The sequence below is a fragment of the Chinchilla lanigera genome, unplaced genomic scaffold, assembly GCF_000276665.1.
Source record: "Chinchilla lanigera isolate Chin_1 unplaced genomic scaffold, ChiLan1.0 scaffold00131, whole genome shotgun sequence".
Classification (NCBI taxonomy): Eukaryota; Metazoa; Chordata; class Mammalia; order Rodentia; family Chinchillidae; genus Chinchilla; species Chinchilla lanigera.
This window is the reverse complement of record NW_004955532.1, coordinates 2392539-2419855: the sequence shown is the minus strand read 5'-3', so window position 1 is coordinate 2419855 and position 27317 is coordinate 2392539. Positions and strand designations below refer to the sequence as shown.

Genomic DNA, 27317 nt, shown 5'->3' with positions numbered 1-27317 from the left:
AGGGACACCTGAGCGAAAGCTCCGGGTGCCATCTGGACTCAGGCTGCAGCAAGGCAGGGCTAGACCACCAAAAGAGGTAGGCAAGCTAGACCTGCAGCTCAGGGAGACCAAAGAGGGGTGAGCTTGAGGGAGGCAGCCAGTGCAAGACCGGACTCCCCAAGAAGACAGAGGTAGACTCTTGATTGTCCCTCCTCCCTCGTTACATACTCAGCATTCCGGGACCAAGGTTGTCCCTGATCACCATGGCAACCAATGGCCAGATGCCTTCTCAGAGCCAAGCCTCTCTGCCCACCCAGCAGGGAGGGTCTCCCTTGAAGAAGGGAAACTCAGTCACAATTCCCAGTGGCCTGGAAAGCTAAAGTCATGCCCCAGGGCAGAGCAGAACATGTCCCACCTGCCAAAAGTGCTTCCATTCAGCAGGGGTTCCCCAGCCCCTAAGCTCTGCCCCTCTCTCGGGCCAGAGTCTAAGCTGGTGCTCTGAAGATTTTGGGTCAAGGTCTTCCAACTCAAAGCTCCACATAAAAAACAACAAAATAATAACCCTGCCAGGTGTGGTGGCACACACCTGTAATCCCAGCTCTCAGAGACTGAGGTAAGAGGACTGCAGTGAGCTCAAGCCCAGCCGGGGCTACACAGTGAGTTCAAGCCCAGCCTGAATTCCACAGTGAGACCCCATCTCAGAAAACAAAACAAACCAAACAAAAAAAGAATGCCCCTGAGCCCTCTGGTGCAGCCTCAGCACGATGCAGTCCGTCACCCAGGCTGGAAGCCTGGCTCCTCCACAGCCCTGTGGGCTACTGGTTATTGCAGCCCTGTGAAGCTGAGGTGCTGCCCGCCTGCTTCTTTCTCCGCTTGTTGAGGAGCCGGTTGTTAGAAGTCTTCAGGTCTTTGATCTTCACCTGGTCATAGTCTACCCGCATGGTGGCCAGGGCACTGGTCATCTCCTCCTGAGGACAGATGGCATAGAGGACAAAGAGGTCAAGGTGAACCGACCCTGACAGCCGTCATCCTCCGAGGGGGCAACCCTCAGCCACGACAGCGACAGGTCGTGCTGCCCCCTCGCCCACGGTGCCTGGCCCTTTGTGCCTCATAGTCCTCCCCAACTCCTTAGCGGCAGCAGCTGAGCTTACCCAGTCAGGCACAGAAAAGTAGTAACGCCCTGTAATCACACCAAGCGTAAGTGAGACAGACAGCCGACCCAGTGCCCTTTGCTCAGAACCACAAAGACTGCAGAGATGCCATCTTTCTGAGCCTGGAGATTGCACCCTGGGTACCCCAGGGTCTTAGTCGCTATCCCATACGACCAAACACGGCATCTTCTACGTCAAAAGATAGGGAGGGGGGCCATCGCTTGGGCCCAAAGCCCTATTCGTTGAGGGAATGAACCAGGAGCACCACTCTGAGTGGTACAGCCCAATACTTGGAGTGCCATGTGCAGATGACTGGGGCAGCCACTGACACACTGTGCTCCAGGCACGAAGGAGGAGCCGAACACCCAGATTCTGGTGAGCTGCCACCCTGGAAACTTCAAGGAGACTGAGGCAGAGTCTACACACTGACTTCATCCCAGTGGTCAAATATCCAGACGCGCGGGAACTGATACCCCTGGAACTGCAGAGACTGAGGCAGAGCCTACACACCTTGACTTCATCCCAGTGGTCTTGGTCTTCCTGCAGCACTCGGGCCGTGTGAAGTGGAGTCTGTGGCACCACCGTCGATTGCTAGAAGGATCCCCAAGCGCCTGGATTAGAGTCTGGAGGCATGGGCAACAGCCCCGGCTACCCCCAACCTGCCCACCCCTCCCAGTCTCAGGGGCAACCAAGGCTCAGGGAGGTGAAGAAGCCTGACTGGAGCAGTAGCAACACCAGGCTGTAGCTGGGGAGCTACTACGCACGTGTTTCGGGGCCCATTTCAGCACTATAGCGCAGATCCCAGAGCCACCACCCTCCTGGCTGGCAGCTCTGCTCCAGCTCAACATCCTGCTGGCTGTGGATGCTCACATTGATCCAGGGATGGTTCATGAACTGCATGATGGTCAGCCTCTCTGTAGGGTCTGTCTTCAGCAGTAGCTGAATCAGCTGTTTGGCTAGAGGGACCAAGAAAGAGAGGAGGGCAATGAGGTCGCAGCTCCCCACGGAGCACAAATTTTGTGACCCAGGGCTACATATATTACCATGTTCCTAACCTGCAGAAACAGCAAGCTAACAACTATTTCCTGTTTTAAACCACTAAGTGTTTGGGATAATTTGTTAATAGGTAACTAATACAATGCAAACCTGTTCGTGGTCCCCAGCTAGGAAAATGTGAATGAGGAACAGAAGTTAGAGGGGAGTTTTAGGAAGCAAGTTTTAAGCCCATTTGGCAGATGCAAAAACTGAGGCTTGAAAAGGTTGGGTGACTTGCCTAGGGTCACACAACTAGGAACACAGGTCATTTTTGCTCCAAAGGGATGTCTCCCAGAATGAGGCCCACAGGGGCTACAGGAGGCACAAGGCTCACTCACCATTCTCAGAGACCTCAGACCACTCAGGATTGGGGAAGCCATACTGGCCCAGGCGGATCCTCCTCTTCATCCCTGGGGAGATGGCCTGGCCCGTGTTGGAATAGAAAGGTGGGAAGCCACACAGGCTGGGGGAGGGAGGAGGTCATTCAGCGTAAGGACAGGGGGCAGTGCCTGGGCAGACCCATTTTCACCCAAGCCCCTCACTGAGGAGCCAGATACCATGGCAATGTACCAGCCCTCTGGACTGCCTGGCATAGCCCAGAAACACCATCACTCTCAGGCAGCCGGAAGGAATGGAGTCTTGTGACAAGAAAGGAAGGACAACCTGCCCAAGGAGGGACACACACAAGCTCTAAGGACATGGGGTTGGGGAGCAGAGTGTACTAAAGATACATGGTATGGGTGGAGGCAGGAGGCCAAGGAGGGGAGTGACATGGTACTCACAGGATGTACATGATGACCCCCAGGGACCACATGTCACAGGACTTGTCGTATTTCTCTGGACCCAGGACCTCAGGGGCTGCCAGGGAGGAAGGCATAGCAGGGCTCTCAGCCTCAAGGGTCTTAGGCCTAGGCAAGAGCCTGAAGCCTAATCAAAGTGAGGAGCAGGTGCCTGAGCTAGGAGGTGGGACACAGCAGACTGCTGTCTGGCACCTTCTGAGAAGCAGCACGTGTGTGACACCGGGGAGAAGGAACAGCTCCCAGAAAAAGTAAGTTGCTTTCAGACAGCCCCCTGCTCCTATGAACCCTGAGCCCCTCTGCCAGTCTTGGCTCTGGCGAGGACAGAGAGTGGCAGAGGCCAGTCCAGAGCTTGGTGAGGGCTGCCATAGGCAAGAGGGCCCTCTGTCCTTTGCCTCCTGAACACAAAGAAGTCACAGGCAAGGAGGAGCCAGGAGCAGGGCTCCGCACTCCACTGTCAGCTTGGGGATCAACCCACTGGGCCTCGGTCTTCCCATCTGTGCAATGAGGTCAGCAAGCCAGGATATTTCTAGGTTAAAATACTGCAACATTCATCCTAGCAAACAGGGTGCCATTTCAGCTGTCTCAGGGGCTTCCCTCCCCTTCAGCAGCCCCTCAAGGCCTCTCCTGAAGAAAAGCCCTTTCAGCAACAGCTCGAGGGTAAGGGGTACTTTCACCAGAGGCCTTTGCAGATCTAGGGACTGCTTGGAGCATAGCTGTCAGCACGAGTATGAATACATACAAACCCCAGCCACCCCCGGTCCTGGCTCCCTCTCCCACAAAGCAGGTGACTCGTACCCTGCCTCCCTCTAATGTAGGGGGAAAGGCCTGCCTACTTTCTGCATATGACTCCCAGGAAGCTGAAAACCAGAGAAAAACAACCGGTTGGGCTTTGTCCCAAGCTGATGGCAGCCTTTTATCACATATATATTTAGAGCTGCTGTGATGTCATTCAGCTCACAGGCCACAGCCAGAATTTTCCTGGATCTATTTTCAAAAGCAGAAGCTGAAGTTTGGGAGAATATTTTTGCAGCCTCCGGCCCCCCACGTCACCCGCCTCCATACAGACAGTTTGCCCTCCCTCCTTTCTCGGCTTTAACCCTCCGGTTTCCACAACTCTCGGGCTGCCCTGGAGCGCAGCAGCGGATGGTGCAGGTAGGGAGCTACAAACCATGTCCCAAAGACTCACCCACATAGTAGGGAGTGTAGCAGGGTGTCTGCAAGGCATTTTGGGTGGTCTCCTTGGCAAAGCCAAAGTCAGTGAGCTTAAGCACAGCGTCTTTCTCCTTGGATGTGTAGAGCAGATTTTCAGGCTGGGCAAGGAAGAGAAAACGTGTGTGGAGTTAGTTAGGTACCAGAGAGGGGCAGAACCCCAAGGCAGTCTTCATCGACTTTCCACCAGTAAAAGCAAGGCCCATCTATCTCATAAAAGCCCTGGGCCCTGGCCATTGACAACATGTCCCAAATGTAGAGAGGCCCAGGTGCCTGGGAGATGTCATCTACATCCACAGAGGGGAAAGTGAGGCAGGTACTGGGCTAAGGCTGTGAATGACCACGTGCCATGCAGCACACAGAGCCAGGAACTTGTGATCCTAAGTTGGTAAGGCTGGCACGAAACACCAGAGCAAGGGTTATGGAGAGGCAGACTGCTCGGAAGCCAGTACTGTTGCCAAGCACATGTCCCACACCCAGCGGTGAAAGAAGCCTGCCAGGCCAGCAGGCCAGCCCCACCTGCGGCTGCCCGGGGGAGAAGGCCCCTGCTGCTCAGACCCTGCACAGACGCAGCTCCTAGTAGTTGCGAAGTACAGATGAGCCTGGCAACAGGGACGGTGGGGAGAGCTCCGTGGAACAAGCAGCCCCAAAGCTGGCTTTTAAGGAATGCGTAGGCTTGAGGCCCATGCTAAGGTACCGGAGGGAGCCCCAAGCTCTGCAGGGTATTGGATGGAACTCCATTCTCAGGTTCTATTTGAGACAATGTGACCTTGGACTGGGATAAAAATAGAGAAGCTGGTTTAGTGTTGACAAAGGCATCTGCTCTACAGAAGGTTTTTCTCCCCTTAGGAAAAAGAGAAGCCACGGCCAAAGCAAAGCAAGGATTCAGAAGGTGGGGCTGCTGTGGCTGCACATGTATCCCGAGTGACAGGGTAACGGGATGGGTCGGGACCCCTCGGCCAAAGGAAGGACGCGGCAGTCGCCCTCAGCTCTCCTCTGCCTCAGACTACGGAGAACAATGCTCCGGGCCTCGGGAGGGACCACAGGGGGCAGATTCTGGTGCGATGGTGGCTCACACATGTATGTTTATGTGGGCACGTGTGTGCGTGTACATGTAGGGCTGCCTGGGAACATCCCATCTGCCCAGGAGAGGAAATTAAAACACCGAGCTTCCAGAATATTCCTGGGAAGGCAAACAGATCCAACAACTGGGCCTACTTGAGTATTGTATTCTTTCTGTTGAAAGGCTAGTGTTTGAAGGCTGAATCTGCTAAAACTAGAACTCTGAATCCGCAGAAGGCTCAACAGCATTAGGCAGCCCCTGCCTGAGCCCTGGCACACTGCAGGGTCACAAAATACCCTGCTGAGGACGTGGGTAGATGGATGGACCCCCACGCCGCACACCTTAGGCAAGCAACTTAATCAATCTCTGTCTCTGTCTCTCTGACTCTCTCGCTCTCTGCCTCAATTTGCTCATCTGTGGAATGGGTAGTGGTCCCTATCTCATAGGGCCAGGGGAGCATTCAATGAGATGCTGTCACTGTCTGCTGGCCAGAGGCCAGCACTCGGTTATTCTTATTACTACCAGGATTACCGTGTTCAGAGGAAACAACAAGGTCCATCTGGCAGAGCAAAATGAGCGTGCGGGAGCCGCAGGAGCAGGGGCTGAAGAGAGTCTGAGCAGGGAGCAGAGGCTCTGAACGCTGACTGAGGAGCCTGGCTTCCATCCAGGGCACGCTGGGGCCATGCGAAGCCACAGAGTAACATAAGCCTCCTTCCCGGCCCCCAGCCGGCGTCCGGAGCCTCACCTTGACATCTCGGTGGGCGATGTTCCGGCTGTGCAGGAACTGGATGGCAGTGCCAATGTCCCGCATTATCCCTGCAGCCTCTGCAGACACAGATGGGGGAGGTCACTGATGCCCGTCACAGGGCAGGCAACCTGCGGGCCCCACCCTATCCTCTCTCTTGGCCATGACCCGGCAAGCCAGTACACGATGACAACAGTCCTGTGACTCCGCCCTAGACCCCCACCCCAGACACCCCAGTCTCCACTTAGGATGCTCCCAGCCCACTGGGCCTCTTTCTTCAAGCCTAAGCTGCCTTGCCCAGCACCACAGTGGATTCGGACCAAGAGGCTCCCAGGGCCACAGAGACCGTGTCTCCAAGAAGGTGTCACAAATTCCTTGAAGCCCTGGGAGGGACAGAACAATCTGTCTTGCCCTCTCTTGTGCTGATGGAAACGGAGGGGACAGGGCCTTGCCCAGGCTCACACAGCGACACTGGCGCAGCCGTCTCGCCCTGGCTCCCTGCGCTGGTTGAGCTCCTGCACGTACCTCTCTCAGTGAATGCCTGGTCACCACGCTCCTGAATCCTGCTGAACAGCTCACCGCCTTCCATGCTGCAAGAGAAGATGACTAGGAACAGAGAGGGACATGCGACACCCACCGCCCCTGCCCTGGCTCAGAGACCCTGCCTCCAGGCCCTACTGCTCCTCAGCCACTCTCAGCCCCTCTGTGCCTTGGAGAATCTGGTGCACAGTGGGCTGCCAGCTTGGGTGGGTTGGCCTGAATTTTTAGAACCAAGGGAGGTGGTAAGCTAAGACTCTTACCAGGAAGCCCCTCGCTTCCCAGGGGCACTGCCTTCACCTGACTGTGAGGCCTTAGGGCGTCCCCACCCTGCCCAAGCCTATGTCCCTAAATGTGGAGTGAGACGTCGGTCATCACCATAATGTCTCGCTGCTCTCCGAGCGCCTACTGTACACCATGCCCTGGGTTCTGCCCGTCACGTGCGCTGCTGTATGAGCCTGGACTGGCTCCCTCACCGCTTGTGCCTCAGACACCTCTTTTGTAAAAGGAGAATAACAGCACCAACCTCACAGGCTGATGAACACTGACTATGTGACGCACGTGGGCACTCTGAACAGAGACAGGCTCAGAGCGAAAGCCGCTTGAAGATCTCCCACGTCTCGCATGTGAGGGACAGAGATTCAGAAAGGCTAGGGGCTGCCCGCAGTCACACAGCCAGTGGGCAACAGACTTGGGATCTGAACCCCAACTCTAAAAGCTGCCTAACTGTGGGAACAGGAAGGCTTGAAGGACAGGGAGGAAGGGAAGCCCAGGCAGGGCCCTAGGGTCTGAGGAAGGCTGGGTCAGAGGCGCAAGCGCCAGCCGGTGGCAGAAGCCCAGACAGAAGAGGCTGCTAGCTCCGGGCCCTCGGCCTCATCACTTGGCATCTGGTGGGACCGTGGGAGCGCTAACACAGCAGGAAGGAGAAAGCCGAGGGAACCTTGCGGGGCACACTCTTCCTCAAGCCCGCTACCCAGAAGTCCAGGGCCTGGCAGCCTTCTCTGGCAGCTCTCCCAGCCCTCCTCACAGAAGAAAAATCGTGCCCAGGGAGGGCATGGGAGAGTTGTGCAGTCTCTTTCCCACCCTCAGGGAGTCCCTGTGGCTACCACTCTGCCATCCTTCAGGGGCTGTGTGGTACCCAGACCTGCTATCTGAAGAACAGAGCAAGCCCTAGAAGACTGGCAGGGAGCCTGGCACACAGGGAAGCTGAAGGGGCACCACGGCAGGGAGGCAGCGTACCATTCCATGATGATGAGCAGGCAGCGCTTGCCGTGATGCATGTTCTCATACACGTCCATGATGCGCACGATGTGGGGGCCCCCCGAGGCCTGCCAATGGTGGTCCACCTCCTGCCGGGCCTTGGGACTATCGTACAGGAGCTGTGAGTGGGTGACAGAGAGCGCATCAGCCTCACAGCCTGCTGCCTTCACTTTGCAGACAATGACATGGAAGCTCAGAGAGGCCTGTGACCTGCCAAAGGACACACAGCTTGTGAGGAACAGAATGAAGACTTCAGCCCACTTTTCCCTGCCTTGTGGCCTATGACTCTCTGGGCTTGAGGGTCAGCTCTGGGTCTAAGCATCTTGGTCAGTAACTCCAGGAATCCGTGAGAGGTAGCTGCCAGGCTGGAGGGGCTCCAAGGCCAGAGAACACCCTGCTTCCTTCTTAGGGGCAACAAATAAAGTGGAAGTCAAGTGGGGTTTATAGTCAAATCACACATCAGCCATGGGACCCAGGCCAGGGAGCATATATCCCTTAGGCCTCATTCTGACAGTGTGGATGATATGGTTGTCCCATTTCTCAGGCCAGGGTTGGAAGCTGTATATGGGAAGTGTACAGGATGGCACCCAGTAAACGCTAGGTCCTCAGGGACCCCAGCCCACGATCCTATCCTTGTCCTGCACCTCCGTGTGAATGTGGAGGCTGTGCGGAAAGGCTGGGGCAGGGTGGGAGCTGGGGGAGGGGACTGGCATGCACATCTGCTCAAAGTCTCAGCATGGCCAGGAACTTGCTGGAGCCAGAGGAAGACTTCCAGAGTAGAGGGTGAGGCCTGTGTCCACCTGTCCGTCCCTCTGGGACCAGTCCCAAGTGGAGGCAGACAAGGCTGTACTCCTGCAGGAGTGAAAGGAATTAAGACTTCAAACTCTCCAGAAGTGGGTGCATGAATAAAACTGACACTACTGAGAAAAGTGCTTCTAAAATGAGTTGCTTGGTCATGACCTCCCAGTCTTCTGCTTCCAAGGTAACTCTGTAGCCTCCCCGGGAGCTGCTGTGCAGGGAAGGTAGGAAAATGCCATCCTCACTGCTAGGGAAATGGGGCCACTCAAGGTGACACGGCTCCCAAGGCTGCACCCTCATGCCCTGCCGGCAGTCCCCAGGTGAGGACTCAGAGGTAGAGCCGGGCAGCGCCGGGAGGACTCCAGGGAAGGAGATGACACCTGGGTGGAGTGGAGTGGGGTTCAGGTTGAATCCGTCAGTGATTCAGTGTGACCTCACGCAAGCAGCACAGCACCAAGCTGCAGCCCACAACCCTGTCACACGCAGTCGCCCCCAGGAGACCCGTCACAGCAAGGCAGGCGCTGGGCAGCAGGTGTCAGGATCTCCGTTCAGGTTCTCGACCCGACCGTCGCTCAGCCCAGGGCTGGGCACAGCGGCACGGCCTGGACACGGCGGGCCTTGCTTACAGCGCCCGTGCCGAAGGGCACCCACGAGGTCCCTGCCCACACAGCAGCCCAGCGCCAGCGTCTCTCTCTCCACACCGGGCGCAGAGGGCTCAGCCACCCCTTGACTCGGCAGCCCACGTCCACCCTGTCCCGAGGGGCTTCAGCCGGCGCGTCTCAGACCTGAGCCGCAGGACCCAAGATGCAGCCTCCTCCCTCCCCACAGACTTTCTCCTTCACCTCCTAACCCCCGCGCCCTCTTCCTCTGCTCCCTGGCCTGACCTGACCACCTCTGGCAATCTACCCAAGCCGGCTCCTGGCCCCTCCGGACTTGGCTGCCGTCTGGCATCTCATGCCCACACCAGACTCCTCTCTCCTCTCTCATAACCCTCCAGTCTGCAGCTGCAGGCTTTCGTGGGAGCTTTCGCCCTGCCTCTTCCACCTGGAACACAGAGACCTCCTCCCGTGTCCTCCCGGCGTCCGGGCTGGCCTTCTCCTCCCACCTCATTTCCTCACTTCCCCAAAATACCTTCTGTTTTGGCCAGAATGACCCACTTGCGCTTCCCAAGCAGGCCTCACCCTCGAAGTGTCTGAGTCGGCCACGACCGCGTGATTCTTGTCCCGTCCTCCACTGGCTCAGCTTCCTCTTTTTAAGGAAACTTCTGGGCACAGTCCAGAGGTCTCTGCCTCTGGAAAGTCCTGCTACCTCTCCTAGTTCTTGCTTCTGTTCCTCCAGCAAAGCTGGGAGCAGCAAGAGGGGCAGGTTGGCGGGGTGTCCCTGGCTGAGGCCTCACGGCGAACACAGGTGTGGAAGGGAGGAAAGGGGGAAGGAAGATGGCCATGGAAGGACCAGAGAGCCGCAGAGCTGGACTTTCATCTGTGCTTTGCTGAGTTGCAGGAGAAGGTGCAGCAGCCCCGAGTTGGAGCTGGCCCATGTCCTGGACCCCGCGCACCCCACGGGTTAGGAGCCCATCCCCACATGGATTAAATAGTCCTTCTCGAGTGCCAAGGCAGCCCCGAGAACAAGCGCAGGACAGGGAGAAGGCTTCCTCAGAAACACAACAAATACTTCCTCCACCCTCTGCAGAGGAGACCACAGGACTGAGGCCTGGACCTAAGCCGGCTCCTGCCCAGCTGCCAAGAAAACCCCTGAGCCATTACTGTTAACCCCTAAATGACCCTGACCATAAAGCCTCCGCTCTCTTAAAGCCGCAGGTTCCCCATCTTCCTTCTCCACAGCCAGATCTTCCTCTTCCTCCAGGACTCTCCGTGATGTCACCTCCTTCCTGAAGCCTCCCCCGACCACCTGGTCTAAAAAAGACCACAAGGGTCCCTTCACCCTGTTTCTTATATATATTCTGTTTGTTTACTGAGGTATAATTTAAAATAAAATGCACAAGGTTCACAGCTCAATGAGCTCTGACAACTGTACACATCTCAGGACCCACACCCCCATCAAAACGGGAAACATTCCTAGCTCCCCAGAAAGCTCCCACGTCATCACCCTTTTTACCTTCTGTGCAGCCCTCGCTCACAACCTACAATTAGCTTGTTCCTTCGTTAACTCTTAAAACAAACACACACAGATAGAGAGGAGGGAGTGGGTTATGCTCTCCATGCGCCTTGCTCTGTGTAGAGCATGTTATAGTATCAGGACAAAGGACTTCATTATCACTATTTTAAGATGAGAAACTGAGGCACAGGGGGGAATAACTAACTGGTTCCTGATCACACGGGTATTTCTCCAGCTAGGCTGGCACCCTGAGGAGGGTGCCAGGAGATTGGAGGAGGGGAGGGGAAGAAACTCTCACAGTGCATCAGGGGGACAAGATAAGACTAACCTGCAGAGGCGACCTGGCAGGCTCAACAAAGGCGAGATCCTGCGTCAGGACTGCTCCAGTCCACCAGGCATTGCTAGGGGGCCTCACTCATGCAGGTACGACATGACCTCACACTATCCTTCACAAAAGGTGGCCTCAAACAAAAGCTCCATCTTCCTAGGTGTAGGAATGAGCATAGGGTCGAGGAGGCTCAGGTTCTACCCCTATTCACAGCACCAGGGGGTCTTTGCAAAGTGGCTGCAGTATGTACGCCTACCACACCACCCTGGTGGAACAGCCCTTGTATTTCCATGGACTCTCTATCTACATACCTGAGCCAAAGGGTGCTACTTGTTATGGGCAGTAGCACCTTGGTCCCCAGTCACAGCTGGAAAGACAAGAAGAGTAAGGGAGGAACTTATGACAAACAGATTCCATGCCAGTACTTGCCTGCTTCTGACCCAGTGTCTCTTGAGCTCTCCAGGGGTCCACCAAAGCTGTAGAGTCTGTGGAAGCTCTACAGCTCCTACTAGTACTCAACAGGCAGGTGCACCCTGACACATTAACCTTGGGTTTCTCCCAAGCAAGAAGGTTCCTGACTGTAGTAGATGTATGGACCTACTGTGGCTCAGTGAGAAAAAAATTGAGGTGACATTTTCTTAAACAAATGACATTTTTGTTGGAATCAGCTTTTATAAAGTATGTTTCTTTTGTCTTTTGTTTGTTTGTTTCTTTGTTTTTTCCGGTACCAGGAATCGAACTCATGACCTTGCACTTGCCAGGCAGGTGCTGTGCCACTGAGCTAAATCCGCAGCCCCTGGAATCAGCTTTTGATACATGGTTTTCCACCTTCCCTTCTCCCTTCACCCTCCTTTGCCAATTTCTCTCAGCTGCTCCAGAGCTGCCAGCTTGATGGCTAGGGCCCCTGCTGAACTCACAGCCAAGAAGCCTCAGCAAAAGTTTAGCGCAGAGGGGAATGGAGCCTTGGAACAGTCAGGACTCCTCACCACCTCTGTGCTACTAAAACCAGACCTCACTTGAAGATGGAAGAATTTCTAAGTTCAGAGCTGGGAAAATGACAGCAGTCGGCTGTTTGGAAAACAATCTGCAGTTTACAAAACACTCTGTTGTCCTTTATCTCATGGGAATGCTTGGTGACACCCTGTGAGGTAAGCAGGGTGGGGATCATTAGCCCCAATTTGCAGATTGAGGAAACAGAGGCTCAGGAAGATGATGTTATTGCCCTGGGGGGGCCCCTGCTGCATAAGGCAAGGCTGGGAGGAGGAAAACAGGACTTCTGAGAGATCATCCAGGCAACCCCTGCCTCAGGGGAGATGAGAGGAGGGGCCAAGCCCCAAATGGGACAGACACTGGCCCAAGCCATAGCTTGCACAAGACTCGGGAAACTTGTTCTAAAATAAATGTGTGAATAGGTGTGTAAATACATATGGGGGGGATGCATGGGAACATGAGCACATGCATATATTCCTGTGTACGGATGCATGCATGATAGATGGAAAGTATGGTAGGGGTGGGGGTTCTTGAGTATCCATGCATCTCCAGCCTCTGGGATGTTGACTTTGTACTCCCAGAGATTGGGACTCGTCCGTCTGCCCATTTATTCTTCCAATATCTTCAGTTTCTCCAAAGCACCTAGCAAAGAACTGGCCACAAGGAGGTACTCAGGAAAGACTGGGGATCTTGCTGCCACAATTCAACCTGTGACAGCCCTGCCCAGGATAGTGATAAAGCCTAGACACCTCCGTTCAGACCTTCTCCCACGGAGGCCCCATCTTCCCTGCAGGGCTAAATACCTGCCGTTGCCCAGAGCTGGGAAAGCACTCTCTGCCCATCTTCCTGGAGCATCAGACAGAGCTGGGGTGCCTACAACAACTGCAAAGATACAGCCTTGGGAACCAGCCCCCAGTACTCTTCTCCAGCCCTCTCTCAGCCCAGGAAGAGCCACCTACCGAGCCACATGCCCACCCACACATTTGGTGTCCTCATCAGCTCACCCTGAGATAGGAGATTAGGGCGTGGCAAAGCTGGCTGGGGTAGTAGGCTGACCTGTTAGTTACAAGATCCCAGACACACACACAGAACAATTTCCAAAACCCTCCACAGGGACTTCTCCAGAGAAATGAAGCGGGTTTTCAATAGGATGACCTCTAGGCCTGACCTCAGCCCGAGACATGGTATCCCCACACCACTTTTCAGTACCTATAGGTAGAAATTCTCACAAGTTCCCTTGAGATTTGGACAACTTAAAAAGAGAGATGAGCCATAAAGAGCTTGCCGTTTGCACGACGGTCCACGCTGTTTCTCATACACGGTATTTTACCTTTGTTCTTACCCTCTTTTTCTCTTTACTCAGCTCAAGCTCACTCTGCAGAGCCAGCTTCTTCCCCACTCCTCACTTTTACTTTCTTGAATAAACTTGGTCACTGCTTTTTGCTCGTTTTGTTCAATTCTTTGTTCCAGAGAAGAACCTGGAATCCAACTCTAGAGGGAAAGGCAAGCAATTCGGAAGCCGGTAACGTTTAGTTGGCAAGCCACTTTTAGAAGCAAGACACCTGGCAACAACCCTAGCACTAGGTTCTTCTCAAATAAAAGTGTTCGCAAGATCTCCATCTGTCTCCTACACACAGGAGTCTGAGGTGACAGCCTGGACAAGCAGCCTGCACACAGAAGCCCCAACTCCACAGCCCAGCAATTAACCTGCAGCCCTCTTCTGGCCGCTCTCTGGCTCCAGCTGGAACACTCACTCCTTCCAGAGGAGGACAGCTGACTAATCTCGCCCATCAATGAGGCGGTAACAAATTAAGAAGATGAAGCTCTAGATTTCATGCCACAGCCCCAGAGGCAAAAGGGAGCCTCCTGGAGGCCAGAGATCTAGTTCCTAGCATTCCCCAAGAGGCACTGCAAGTCCCATTATCCCCCTGTACCTTGCTTACTGACAACAGGATTTCAGGCATTTTGTAATTCCAAAGCATGGTAGAGGCCAAAGTATCAAAAACATCAGATTCTCTTAAAACTGAAGAGAAACTTAAAACGTACCAGAAACCTACTTAAGTTCACAGCTCTAAACAAAGACAAATTTTAATTCTGAGCTTCCTGGAAGTCTTGACAAAGAAAGATACTAGGTAGATGCCACCGCTTCTGTCAGAGATGAACATAAACTCATTGAGCTTTTTCCAAGATCAAATTCTGAAAGGGGCTCAGCACCAAACCTCATGTGAAAGGGAAGAAGTTCCAACATTGTAGCAATACCTTCAACAGCAGTTTTCAAAAGGATTGGAAGTCTCAAACGAACACATCTCTTACGGACTCTCCCATAAAGTTGGAGGCCAGCACACAGCACTGGTCTGACACACTGCCCAAGTGCTGAGGTAACATCCCTGGGTTCTTTATTTTCTTGGGATTCCAGCTTTGCTTTTTGCTAGAGGACTGAGAGAAGAGAAGTGGGTGGTACGTTCCTCCAGCACCTTCTCTCTCATCTCAGGGGTCTCATTCCACCGCAGGTCAAGGTAGACCAGAAGGCTGAAGAGCTGCCTTCCAGCTGTTGAGTAAACTGCAATGCATGTGCTCCACACCAAACATGCAGGCACTGAACTGAACACAGAGTGATCAGAAAACAGGTTTTGATTCATGCTCTTTTCACTGTTGGGAGCCCCTATTCTCTATGGAGACCATGGATAAGCAAAAGCACTACCTTACCTCCTCCCCCTTAACAAGTTTTCAACTCAGGCATCTCTCAGGTTCCTTCTTGCTCCTAACTCTGTGGTTACTCAGGATTGTTCTCCCCTGGGGACATATCTTCATTTTACAAAGGTCACCATCAGTGGGATTCATCTCTCAGCTAGGTGTTGAGAGCAGCCCTGCCTCACACTGCTAGCACCTCCCATGGCTGTTAACACTCTTGGCCTTGACTCCCCTCCAACGAATGTAACCCTTACCAGCCATGCTGCCCGCACAGGCATGGACTACAGCCTCAGCCTCTGCTCCAGGGGCAGAGGTCAGGGCCGGGACTGATCCTGAGATCAGGGTTCACAAGCAGCTGTTTTCTTCTGAAGGCCTCGGCATTCACCCTGTAAAGTCAGAGCCCACCCCGCCATTTCCCAGGGGTACCAGTGCCGTTGGGAAGCTGACAGTAGTGTCAAATCTAACTCTCTAGCCACAGTTTCAAATTAGAGCCCCAGACATGTGCCGTTATTCTCTCACACACTCATCTTCTCAGCTTTTGTAGCTCATTAAGAGAGCTAATGGAACCAATTTTGCAGCTATGAATTAGCTGGCCTCATGCCAGATCAGACTAAGCTTCAGTAAGTTCTGCCCACAGCCTGTCCTCTGCCTCCCCCTGTCCGTTTACCTCTCCCTCTCAGACAAGAAGTTCCAGAAGGTCAGCTCATGTTGACACCAACGACCCCAAGCGCCCAGGCCCTAGCTGAACGACTGGGAGGCGACGGAGTCAGGTCAGCGTTGGCACCCTCTTCACAGCAGATGCCCCTCGCTGGTGCTCGGCCAGTGCTGGGTTGACGCCACCTCATACAATATTTATCATACCCCAAGCAGAGCCAGGAGCCTCTCTTATCCCTGGGAAGAGTGACTCCAAGAGGTTCAGCGACTTGCTCACAGTCACACAGCTGAATAGTGGATCAAGACCTGAACTCAACCTGTTGGCGTCTAGGCAGTGGGGGGTCCACTCAGAGCGCCACGCCTCGAAGCCGCTTTCCCTGCCTCTCCACGCCGCTTCCAGGCTTGGAGTGGGCACTGGTCCCAGCAGCACGAGCCTGGGGGAGAAGTGGGAGGGCTCAGCGTCCCTTCCCAGAGCTTGGCCCCGCACCCTGAGTCCGGACCAGGCTCTGCTGCTTAGTGGCTAAGACGACTGCTATGACAGCTCAGGGAGCCCTGGCCACGCGTCATGCACATTAACTCCCGCCCTTCAACAGCTGCTCTGTGACCACCGTTTTCAGCTAAGGAGACTGCGGCTCAAGGAGGCTCTGCGGCCTCTCCCGGTCACATGGTTCCACACAGCCACCGTCAAGTCTGCGAGCTCCTTGGGGACCAGAATCAAACTCATCCCATGGAAGCCTGCCCATTTACAGACCCCGCAAGCACTTACTGGCCTTGCTTACGGCCAGGCCCAGACTCCACCCTGAAGGACTGGGGGTCTATGCAGGAGCTACTGCCCAGCAGAATGCCTGATGAGGCTGCTCCTGGCTCTTTCTCTTTCCTTCCCACCAGTCCTGGAAGGTGAGGGAGCAGCCGAGGCTCCAAGCCCCAAATCCTGCCAGAAAGGTCTGCTGACAGGAGAGCCGGCGCACACTCTGAAACTGTCGAGTCTCAGAACACAAGACTCCTCCCATTTGCTAAATTTTGATGGCCTCAGTCTGTCTGCTTCCTGCCGGTCCCAGACAACCTGGAAACAGAGGCAGAAGTGCCAGGTCTGGCAGGGTTGGGGGAGAAATGCTTCCAGAAAGGGGGAGTTGAGCTGGGCTCCCAGGCAGACGGGAAGGACAGTGGGAACATGAGTGCGTGCTAGCTGAGGCAGGCCAGGGAGGCCCAGTGTGCTCCAGGCCCAGGGCCACACACTACAGACCAGCTGTGGCCAGGTCAGACAGACCTGAACATAGAGGCTGACGCTTACGTGTGGCCTTGGGCAAGCCATTCCATTTCTCTGAGCCTCATCGGCTTCATCTGGAAAGTGGGGATGATGACTGCACTCATTTTCCCAGGTGGCTGTGCGGACAGAGTAAGGACACATCCAGACCAGATTAGCACAGTGACAAGCACACACTGAATGGCCGAGGGGCTACTGAGTCATGGCTGCAAATGGTTTCCAGGTTGGCTTAAAACCTGGCTTCGGGTTTCCTCCGGGCCTTGCCCTGAGATAACCTCACCCTCCTCGCCTCCCTGTTTTGCGGAATGCAGGGAAATCTAGGTGCAGCCTCTAGGGCCTGGGGAAGTCAGACCTCTCCAGTCTAGCAGGTCACAGGCAGTAGTCTCTGATCCTCAGAGGTGCAGGACCAAAATAGGCTTTTCAAAGGTGGACCAAGTCTCCGTATCAAGGAAGTAGGCTCCCCAGGGTGGCAGATTTCCAGAGGGACCACAGAGAATGGGCACTGAGACCTAGGCACCCATGCCAGGGAACTAATTCGCTATCAGCTTTTGGTTGGTGGGGGGCCACATTTCCACCTCTGTGTGGCAGTCCTCACTCATCCAGGTGGCAGACACTTTACACTTTCAACTCCTCCCTACATCCTAAGCAATGTTGTCTCCTGCAAAGCGTGTGACTCTGGGCCAGTCCCTCAGCTTCCCTATCTGCGAAATAGGCTCACGTTCTCCTTGTACACATTGTACAGGTGGAAAAAGAGGCCCAACATTATTTCATGCCTATGTCTTGTGCTCTCAATATCTACTATGAAGATAACAATGCACAATGTATTAATTATTGTTACTGTCCTAATAGCCTGATTTGAAACTTTTATTTCTATTTTTCTGCTTCTTCTCTTTAAAAGAAAAAAAGAAATATAAAGAGGTTCAGAGAGAGCTATGAACATCCCCCTCCCCCGCTCCCAGATCTTTCTGGTGAATTACAGGTGCCAGCCGCCAGCATTCCACCCATAACCTGCCCGCGGGTTACAGATCTTCTGCAGTCCCCTGAGTCCATACTCAGAAGGCCCTGCCTCTGTTAACCTTCTTTAATTTCTCAGAGGAACAAAAGATTTTTCTGTCAAAATCAGCTACATAATTTGCAAGACATTACCCTGGTGCTATTTCTTCTATGACAGTGTAAAAATAGGACATTTTCATCACAAGACTGGAAAATTTTTTCGAACACAAGTGTTTCATTCTAATCTCAAGTGTAATATCCCTTCAGTGCTCTCTCTTCGTGAGGAGACCCCACCTCAGCCAAGGGTGGCCAGCTGGGCAGTTGTGATGCCCACGGAGCTGGCACAGAGTTACAGAGGGTGGCGGCCACTCTCCCCATGCAGGGAGGAACCAGGACAAGGCGGCCATGCCCAGCAATGCTCGGAGAGGGGGGACTCAGTACCTCAGCTCTCGGAAGAATGACAGCTGGTATCTCTCCCCCTGAAGGAGGTGTCACAGAGATAACAAAAGAATAAGAAGTGGGGGTGGAAGAGTGAATGGAACCCCGCAGAGCCCTGACAGGGACCCAGGGAACCTTCCGATCCCACTCCCATTCTTCCTGAAACCTATGCGTCCCCTCAGCACCTCTCCTCCCTTGGCTTCACCTACATCCCTGCAGCTCCCCACACAGGCCTGGGTGAGCACAGGCAGCCAACTCTGTATCAGGCTCCATGGGCACTGGCTGTCTAAGCTCCAGCTTCCCTTGGCTATGGCCCCTCTCTCTCCCTCTGCGTCTGATCAGCAAGACAGCACCTCAGCCCCAACACCTGGCCAGCTTCCAGAAACATTTTCTGGTCTCTGAGGATCATGCCATGGGGCCACATCCATGTGAGAGAAGGAGAGGGGCCTTGCCTCCTAGGGCACAAGGGTGGTGGCCTGAGCACGTGATAAACACCCTTGCCAAGGGAATGGGCTGCCGTGACTCACTCCTACTCTGTCAGGCCTTCCTTGGGTACGGATGCTCCCTGCTCCAGCTCAGCTTAACTCAGCCCTTAACTGGTCACAAAATATGGCGGAGAGGGGTCCTCCACCTTGAATTATAACCCTAGAGCTCCTGTTTCTAGCGGGCCGCAGACTTTGCTGGTGGCATCCCCGCAGATGACTATTTCCCTGGCAATCCCTTTGACCAGTGGCTTGGGAGAGACACCTGGGCCAGCTTTTGGCCTGTCTCCACACTGCTCAGCCACTTGTAAGAACAGCCCCAGCAGGAAGCCAGGTGCCTCTGCCTTGCCTGCTCTCCTGGCATTACCCACCAAGTACCTTCACAGCCAAAAGGGAGGCCCTTGCCAAGTAGAGCACCCCACCCCTCCTTTTACAGATGGGCAAACCATGGCTCCTGGTCCCAGCTGAGCTGACAGCAGGGAGGGGCGGCCAGACCCAGGACTTGGCTACCAGCCAGGCATGGGCTCCCGCCCAGGCTGGACACATCCCTGCTCTGTGACCCTGGGTGAGTTACTCCGCCTTTCTGAACCCGGGGCTCGGCACCTACGACACAGGAGTGTAACTTGTTCTTGGGTTCTGCTACTTGTGCTTGGCACACAGGAAACCCGCGGCAATGGTGCTCTGATCTCCCTCTGCCCAGCCCTGGGCTGCCTGCCAGAGGAAGTGGAAAGCACTTGCTAGTCCCCTTGCTGCCCCTGAGCAGGGGGCTGTGGCTGATATGGGCACCTATGGAGCAGGCTCTGGGTCCCCGGTGGAAGTTGGAAATAAGACAATGGGTATGGTATGGCAGGCCAAAGCCCCGGGCATCCACACCCTGGAAACAGCCGCTGAGCCCTACTGGGCTAAGGGACCAGGTGCCGGGTACAGGCGGGAGAGTGCCGGGGCTTCTCCCGGCAGTGCACAGGCAGCCTGGGCCCCTCCTCTCCATGGAAGTAGGCGCCTCACACCTGGAGTCCCCTTTGATATCCGCACTCAGGGCTCCTCCAACGGCTCTGAGGCCCTAGTTCACATTAGACTCCCGTCTCTCTCCTCCTTGGCGGTAGCCAGGGAACCACAAGGGTCAGAGACGGCTCGTCTCACACCGTTGTCTCAAGCAATCGTCTCTTTTGGGCTATAAAAGGAGACACAAAAGCGGAGACTGCAGCTAAAGCTGACTCTCCACACTCCACAGGGGACGCTTCAGGTTACAGCTCAGCCCACGTGAGCCTGACCCCATCACCCTGACTGCCAAGGCTGGCGGCACCTGCTCAAGACCAGCAGGAGGGGACACTTGGAGCTCCTGCCCCAGCCTCTCCTGGGCAGGGGTAGAGGGGTGGCAAGCAGCTAGAATGAATCCCCAGCACCCGCCCTGTCCCTGCCCTGTCCTCTGTCTGTCCTCAGTCTGTCCTCAGTCTGTGGGCTGCTAAGAAGAGGCCCAGCCCAGCCTAAAATACTTCAGACAGGCAGAGTGACAAAGTCCAAGGCAGGAGGAGGGGCTGAGCAGCAGTCGGAGAAACAGGCAGAAAAGGAAAAATGCAGGGTCAGAGGAATAAAAATAATGCCGTGCAGAGAACGCAGCAAGGACAACGCCTTAGTCTAAGGAAAAGGTAACCCTAACACCAAAGCCCACAATCAAAACTAGAATCAGCGTTCTCAGCATCTCTGGCTTGACCGCTGCTGAAGGCCTCCTGGGCTTCTCCTCCCCACAGCCGCCTCCTCCTCCTGCTCAGGGCAAAGCCGCGATGGTTCCCACACAGCACGATTTTAATCACAATTGCACATGGCTTAATCCACTTAGTTCCAAAAGGGCAAGAGATTAGGGAGGAGCTGGCACCCACAGCTCCTTCCCACCATTCCCTCCACCCCACACGGGGCTGGCTTCCGCAGGTGCAGAGGGAACCTGAGTAAGTTCTTAAGCAGGCCAAGAATGTGCCACCAAAAAATGCGCCTGGGTCCCCCAAAGGGGGGTGTGTGGACCTGTGCTGCCTCACAGCAGAAAGGCAAGGGTAGCAACGGCCACAGAGACAAAACCCCGCTCACCACCACAGTCAAACCCAGGGTCAGCCACACCACAAAGACGATGGTTTTACAAAAGGTTTCCAAGCCGCCCTTTGTCCGAGAGCTGCGGGAGAAAGTGGCAGGAAGGACGTCGAGCCCAGAGCCCTGCTCCTCTCTCCACTCCATGCGGCCTCTCCTTTGGGGCCACCCAATGTCTCAAAAAGACAAGGTGAGGGTAGCAGGGTCAGTGTTTGAGGAAAACACTGGAGCTCAGTCTCACCCTGAGAGTGGCAGAGCCAAGCCTCCAGGAAGTGCTCCGCACCTGGACAAGCTTAGACTCCTCCCCTCACCGGGGATGACCACTATCCTCAGCGCCTGCCTGCTGGCCGTCACCCTTGTACCACACTACAGCCAGCCACGAGCCTGGGACCAAAGCAGGCTAGGGGGCTGCAGAGCCAGATGTTCCAACTGCAGGAGACCCAGGGGTCTCCCACAAGGTGTCCCAAGAAGCTGAAGATAAGGGATGCAAGGAGCAAAACCAATTTCCCAAGGCTGAAGCTCAGCAGAGTTAAGAGACTTCTGCTATCGCAGAGACCAGGCCCTGAACAACAACCCAGGTGACCCAAAGGCCTCTGCAGCTCCCCAGCACGGGTGCTCCACCCTCCGCACACAATGCTTTCTCCTTCTCCAGAGCCCTCCATTCTCTGCACAGCTTCTTGGGACTGTGACACCAGCCCCTTGAGATGAGCCACATCCCCAGGACACAGCTCTGCGCGCAGGGAAGTGGCCCTCCGCAGCAGGTTCCCTGCACCTACACAGGCATGTCACACACACTGGCCTTCTTCTGTCACCCACATCCTTCTCAGACCAGGGGTCTGGATTAAAGTGGGCACCCTCTTCCAGGAAGCACCCAGTGGCCCAGCCCAGACAGTTCCCTCTCATCCACTCACCAGCCAGAATTCTGGTCTGTGGTGCTCTGGGCTCTGCTGCGCTGAGCTTGTCTGAGACTCACAAGGCCTGAGACGAGCCACAAAACCTTTCTGAGGGAGCCCCACAGCCATCTTGGTCCTCTCGCACTGACCTCATGGGACCACTACCTGTCCTGGCGCCCCACAGTGAGGGAACAGTAGACATATACGAGCACCGCGGCACTACTCAGGGCCAAGCCGGAGCTGCCACGGCTTCCGGCGGAGCCAAGGAGGACAAAGCCAGCATCCCTCCAGGCTCAGGTCTCAGAGACCCTCCACAGACTTCTGTGAGGCAGTGGGTGAGGGGGGTGAATTAGACTCTGGCCTCAGACTGCCCAGCCCTGCCACCTACCAACTGTGTACCTTGGGCAAGTCAGTGACCTCTCTGAACCTCAGTGTCCCTATCCATAAAATGGGAATAATAGTTTGGTAAAAACAACACATAACTGCACATCATAGACAGAGCCTGCCAGATAGAATGCTCTGGAAAACCGCTAGCTGTTAGGGAGTTTTAGGATCCATGGCACCAAGGCCTAAAGCCTGGAAAGCCGGCATCAGCTTCCACACGGGATGGGAAAAGCTGCGAGAACCCCCTATCAAGAAGAGTCAGTCAAGAAGGAGGGCTGTGAGCAGAGCTTTCCCCTCAGGCGTGGTACAGAGGATTTCAAAACAACCAACCCTGCTAAATGCAGACTAAATGCCACCTTTGCAGGCTGTGAGGCTTGGAGTTTGATGCCCTCTGCAGGATCCTCATTTAAAAAGCAAATTTAAAAAAAAGCAAATTGCCCACCCCTGGCAGCTCAGACAGCTCTTCCAGCGGTAGTGCTGGAGATACCCAGGCTCTCTCCTTTCTGGAGAGGGGCAGGCTGGGGAGAACTTCCCCTCCAATGAAACCGCTGCACTCCTAGGCACTCTGCTGTAGAGTCACCAGGCCCTCCACATGCTCTTCCTCTGTTGACTCGATAACAAGTGACTCTGTGGAGGGTGATCTGACCGGTTTGGAGAGGGTAGGTGAGGGGTTAGCGGCTGCCAAAGGAGAAGGGGCTCGGCCGGCCTGGCGGCCCCACCCATACCTCAATCCAGCTTGGCAGCACCAGCCCCAACAGGCCAGCCCCGCCCTGGGAGCAATGGGCCTGTCCCGGCCCCCAGAAGGAGGAGTATCCAGTATCTCTGCGTCTGCCTCCCATTCTAACCTTCCTCCCGGCCTTCTGGTTGAAGACAACTGCTCTGCCCAGAGGTATGGCCTGGAGGGAAGGCACAGGACAAAAAGGTGGGGAAGGCAAATCCTCTCTCCACAAGCCCACCCCATGGGCTCTTTCTGGAGGCAGTGTACTTGTGGGATTCTTTGTGAGGTCCCAGGCCTTCACACAGGGAGTACAGAGAACTCTGCTCCTGTGGGGGAGAGACAGGAAAAAGCCCGGCTCCTGGCGCTCCTTTCAAAGCTTGGAAGGGCTGAGCATGGTCATTTCATTTTATTTTTTCTTTTTTTTTTTGAGACAGGGTTTCACTACACAGTTCAGGCTGGTCTTGAACTCACTATATAGCCCAGCCTGGCCTCAGACTCGAAGTGATTCTCCTGCCTCAACCTCCCAAGTGCTGGAATTACAGGCATGCGCCACCACACCTGGCTTGGTAATTATAATAAGGATTTACGAGCCCCTACTGCACCGGGCTCTGGGCTTGTGTATTACAAGGGAGCTGGGAGTCAAAGGTGGTTGTTGTGGCTTTAGGGGTCAAAGAAGTTTCCAGAGACTCTGGAAACAGCTTCCTGGGCTGGGGATTTAGCTCAGCAGCACAGAGCCTGCCTGGCAAGTGCAAGGTCATGAGCTCGATTCCCGGTAGCGGAAAAGAACCAAAAAAAAAAAAAGAAAAAAAATGGAAACAGCTTCCTGAATGAGAAGGCAGTGGGGCTGAATCTTGACAGCGGGACGGGGCTCTCCGGTGCAGGACAAAGAGTGTCTAAGTGTGTACAACCAAGTCCTCAAATCCCTGTACAACCTCAGGCAACACCTCCTGGTCTCCAGAGCTTCATGTCCCACCTGTTGGGGAAATGCGCCCTGTGGGGCAACCACACACACAGTGCACACGGCAGCCTGGCCTGCCGCAGCGTCCCAGGGACAGGAACTGTCCTGATCAAACAGCCGCAGCAACTTCCCTGATCCCAGGGACCAAGGGGATGCTTGCTGAGAGACTCCGCCCAGAAGATCCCACAGCACTCTCCTGGACCTGTGGACCTGCGGCGCACCCCCCCATATATACAGACACTGCCCTCCTTAACAAAGAAAGGGGCAGGAGGCACTGGGAGCTCAGAGGGGCTTTCAGCAGGCTCCAGTGATCACAGGGAAAGGGCACCCAGCCCTGTAACGGAGAAAGCAGGGCAGGAAGAAGGACCTCACCTCTAGGGCCACGCTAGCCCCCTCCCATACTCTTCGGGGCTTTCTGCTGCTTTTATTTGGAGGTACTAAGTGCCACGGCCACTTCTGGGGCCAGGAGGCTGACAACCACTAGTAGATGGAACCAGAAGCCAGGAGAGGAGGGAATTCTGGCCCCTGCTGCAACCTGCCCTCTCCCAGCAAGCCGTGTGGCTTCTGACCCCTCACTTCCACTCCCACCTTTCAGGTATGTGACAAGGTTTGAGGCCGGGTCTTCAAAATGCCCAACTAGTGGTGAAGCCAAAGGGTGCCAACTACCCAGTCAGGCCTGGGAAGGGGCACAGGCAGGAGGTCAGCAGAGAAGCAAGAGCAGAATTCTGCCCCTACACCCTCCCCTGAGGCAGCTAGTCCTCGAGCCTCTGCCAAAGGACAGCAAAAAACACTTGGGGTGGTATGGAGGCAGAAGGGCCTCCCTGGTGGCAGAGGCTGGCCTGGGGAGGAAGGCTCTGCGCAAACGAGGACAAGATGGGGCCAGTGGTGGTCAGAGGCTGAGGAAAGGGGAAGAGGCCCAGCTCCCCAGGAAGGAAGGGCCTGCCCCAAGGAGCAGCAACAGCTACAAGGACCGCAACCGCAGCCTTCCTGCTTTATGAGTGACTGCTGCAGCCCAGGCTTGCTGCTGAGCACTATCTGTCATTCTACTAACAGGGCCACAGGACAGCTGTGGAGAAAGACGAACAGAGATGGCCTGAACAAGTTCAGGCTCCAAGACAGGACCAAGCCGGCCTGATACTCTGAGGTGTAGCCCGAGGGAGGCAGAAAAGCTCAGAGCCCGTGACCTTGACCTAGGCAGGGCTGGGGTGGCCGAGCAGGGGGCTCAGCAGCAGCGGGGAGAGGGCTGGGACCAGGTCCTGAGCTGGCTGAGCTCCCTGGGCCCTGGGCTGCCCATACGCTCAGGTCCCAGGTCCTGGCCCTCCGGGACAGAGAGCAGAAGCTGTAAGTGAGGAGATGCCATCTCCCCCGGCAGGGCCGCAGCCACCAACAGAGTACGTGTACAAGCACTGCACCAGAGGTTGTGCCGGCTCTGGCTCGGGAGGTAATGAGGGCCTGTCCAACTGGGTAGGGAATTCTAGGCTGGAGGGGCAGGAAGGAGCTGGTATGGGGGTCACATCTAATTCTGCCCCCTCTGAGGACCAATTTAGGAGCAGGTCCTGAAGGCCCCGAGATAGGAGCCCCAGCACGTTCACCTATACTTTGAAGGGCCACAGAGAAGAACCTGCTCCAGGGCTGTCCAGTTCCCAGCCCAGGATAGCAGCGCGCAGAGGCTGTAGGTCAAGGGGAGGAGCTGTGGAAACTAACACAACCAGAAGTCCCCCCAGTCACCCGCCACACACAGCATCTGTGTGGAAGGGGCCAAGTCTACACTGCTCAAAAGCGGCCCTGCCCGGGCCACAAACTCTGGCCTCTCCCCTGACCCCTGCCTTGTTCACAGCATCAGATACCCCACAGAGGCTGGTCAGAGCTCAGTCCTAGCCTACAGGACCAAAGCTTCAGGGCTGAGAAGAGCTTCCCGGGCCTCAGCCAGCCCCTCACCCACTCAGACTGCCCCCTACCCTAGCAGAGGCAGAAGGGCCAAATGGTGCTGAGGGAAAGGATAAAGACCAAATTCTCACTTTGTCACATTCTCCTGCTGTGCCTGGGGTTCCAAAAGCCCCTCCCCCATCCCACTGTTGTATTAGTGGGCAAAGAAGTTACGTCTGGAGCCCAGCCCTGCCAGCCCAGGCCTGACCCTCCCCAAACCCACACGCATTACCCCCTCCAGGAACACCCTGGGGAGATGACTCACCAGTCCTGGGAAAGACACAGGAGCTGGATCTAGATCTCCCTACTCAGATACTTGTAGATCTTGTCCCTATAAGTCCTACAGCTTCTCCAGGCCTACACCAGGCCCTCCGCCAAGCACAATACATCATTATCTCATTTCAAGCTCACAATCCCTGCTTCTGCCCCCTGAACAAAGGTAGAAACCTGGCTTCGAGAGTCCAAGACACTCGAAGGTCACGGAGCCAGCAAACAGGGTAGAGATCAGAGCCACATCTATAGGACTCCGCACCCAGGCTCACAACTACGACTCACAATGTGGGAAAGCCTCTGGCTGTGTTTCTAGCTTCCAGGAGCCATGCTCCCTGCCACGCTCTACCCACCCAGTGTTACTGGCATGGGCTGCACATAAGCAAAACTGCCTGTGATAGCAGATTCAGAGGTTCCTGATTATAGGCCAGGGTCCTGGGCCAGAATGTGTGTGTCTTAAGCCAGAATCGGGTCAACCTAGCTCAGTGTGCCAAACCTCCAGGGAATCCGGAGCGTGATGTGGCTGAATGGTCGGCCCACCCTCTACCCGGCGAGCCAGGGTGGGTCAGGCTTGCAGCAGGACCTGCCCCTTTCAACACGGGCACAGTGACTCATTGGGAGCCCAGGGGCAGCCTCCTACCCTCAGGAACAGTGGGCATCAGCTTTGCCCACTGACTAACCCGGGGAGGCTCACACCACACCAGCCCAGGCTGGCAGGTGCCTCAGGGAGGGAGACTTGGGGCCAAGCCCTTGCTGGGGGCTCAGTCTCAGGCAGAGGGACACTCAGACCCATCCCAGTCACGGCAGCCAAGTCGAAGGAGCCCCCCCTGGCCTGAACACACAGCCTCAGCCAGAGCCAGAGCCCCAATCCGTTGCTTCCCTCCTTCCGGGTACAACAGCTCTCCCCACTGTGACTCCGCCTCCATCTCCAGGACCCTGAGCTTAAACTCAGCCTGTTCGCCCAGGTGTAAAGCTGGGAGGACCCGAGTCTGACCTTACAGCACCGTAGCGGGGAGGAACAAGATGCTGGCCACAGGCAGCTGACCAGGAAGCCTGGACATAGGCGCTGCTACAAGTCACCCCAGGCTCCGCGAGGGTCACTAACCTTCAGGGCACACTTCTGCCCGGTGCGCCGATGGAAGCACTCCAGCACCTTGCCGTTGACGCCCAGGCCCAGTACCTGCTTCGATAACTGGTAGTCGTCGGTCACCGCGTACTTCTTGGGCTCCCGCCGCCCCGCCAGGGCTGGCGCACCGCCCACGCCGGGTCCGCCGAGCGCCCCGGGGGGCAGCGCGGGGCCGCCCTGCTCCTCCGCGGTCTCGCCATCCATGGCCCGCCGGGCGCCCCGAAGCGCACCCAGCCTGGCGCGTGCAGCGCACCAGGGGAGGGAAAGGGTGACTCCCCTCCTGGCGTTCCCCAGCTCGCCCGGCGTCGGGGCCCCTGAACTGCACAGGGCCGCGGGCCCGGGACAAGCGCGGGGTGCGCCCGAACAGCCCCAAGTAAGGACGCGCGCGGGGGGCGGTGGCCCCGCGGCCCGGCACGTGCAGGGCACAGCCCGGG

The 27317-nt window shown here is 55.8% G+C and overlaps 1 protein-coding gene across 1 annotated transcript; it reads right to left on the bottom strand.

Moving 5' to 3' along the window:
- Nucleotides 1-636: 636 nt before the first annotated feature.
- Nucleotides 637-27317, bottom strand: Mapkapk3 (mitogen-activated protein kinase-activated protein kinase 3; the record flags this gene model as incomplete). Its single annotated transcript, XM_005410307.2, is given in 10 exon segments — nucleotides 637-947; nucleotides 1641-1721; nucleotides 2001-2086; nucleotides 2504-2628; nucleotides 2948-3023; nucleotides 4152-4275; nucleotides 5983-6062; nucleotides 6508-6572; nucleotides 7759-7898; nucleotides 26863-27317. Coding segments are annotated over 10 exon segments (1155 nt in total). The 3' UTR covers nucleotides 637-794.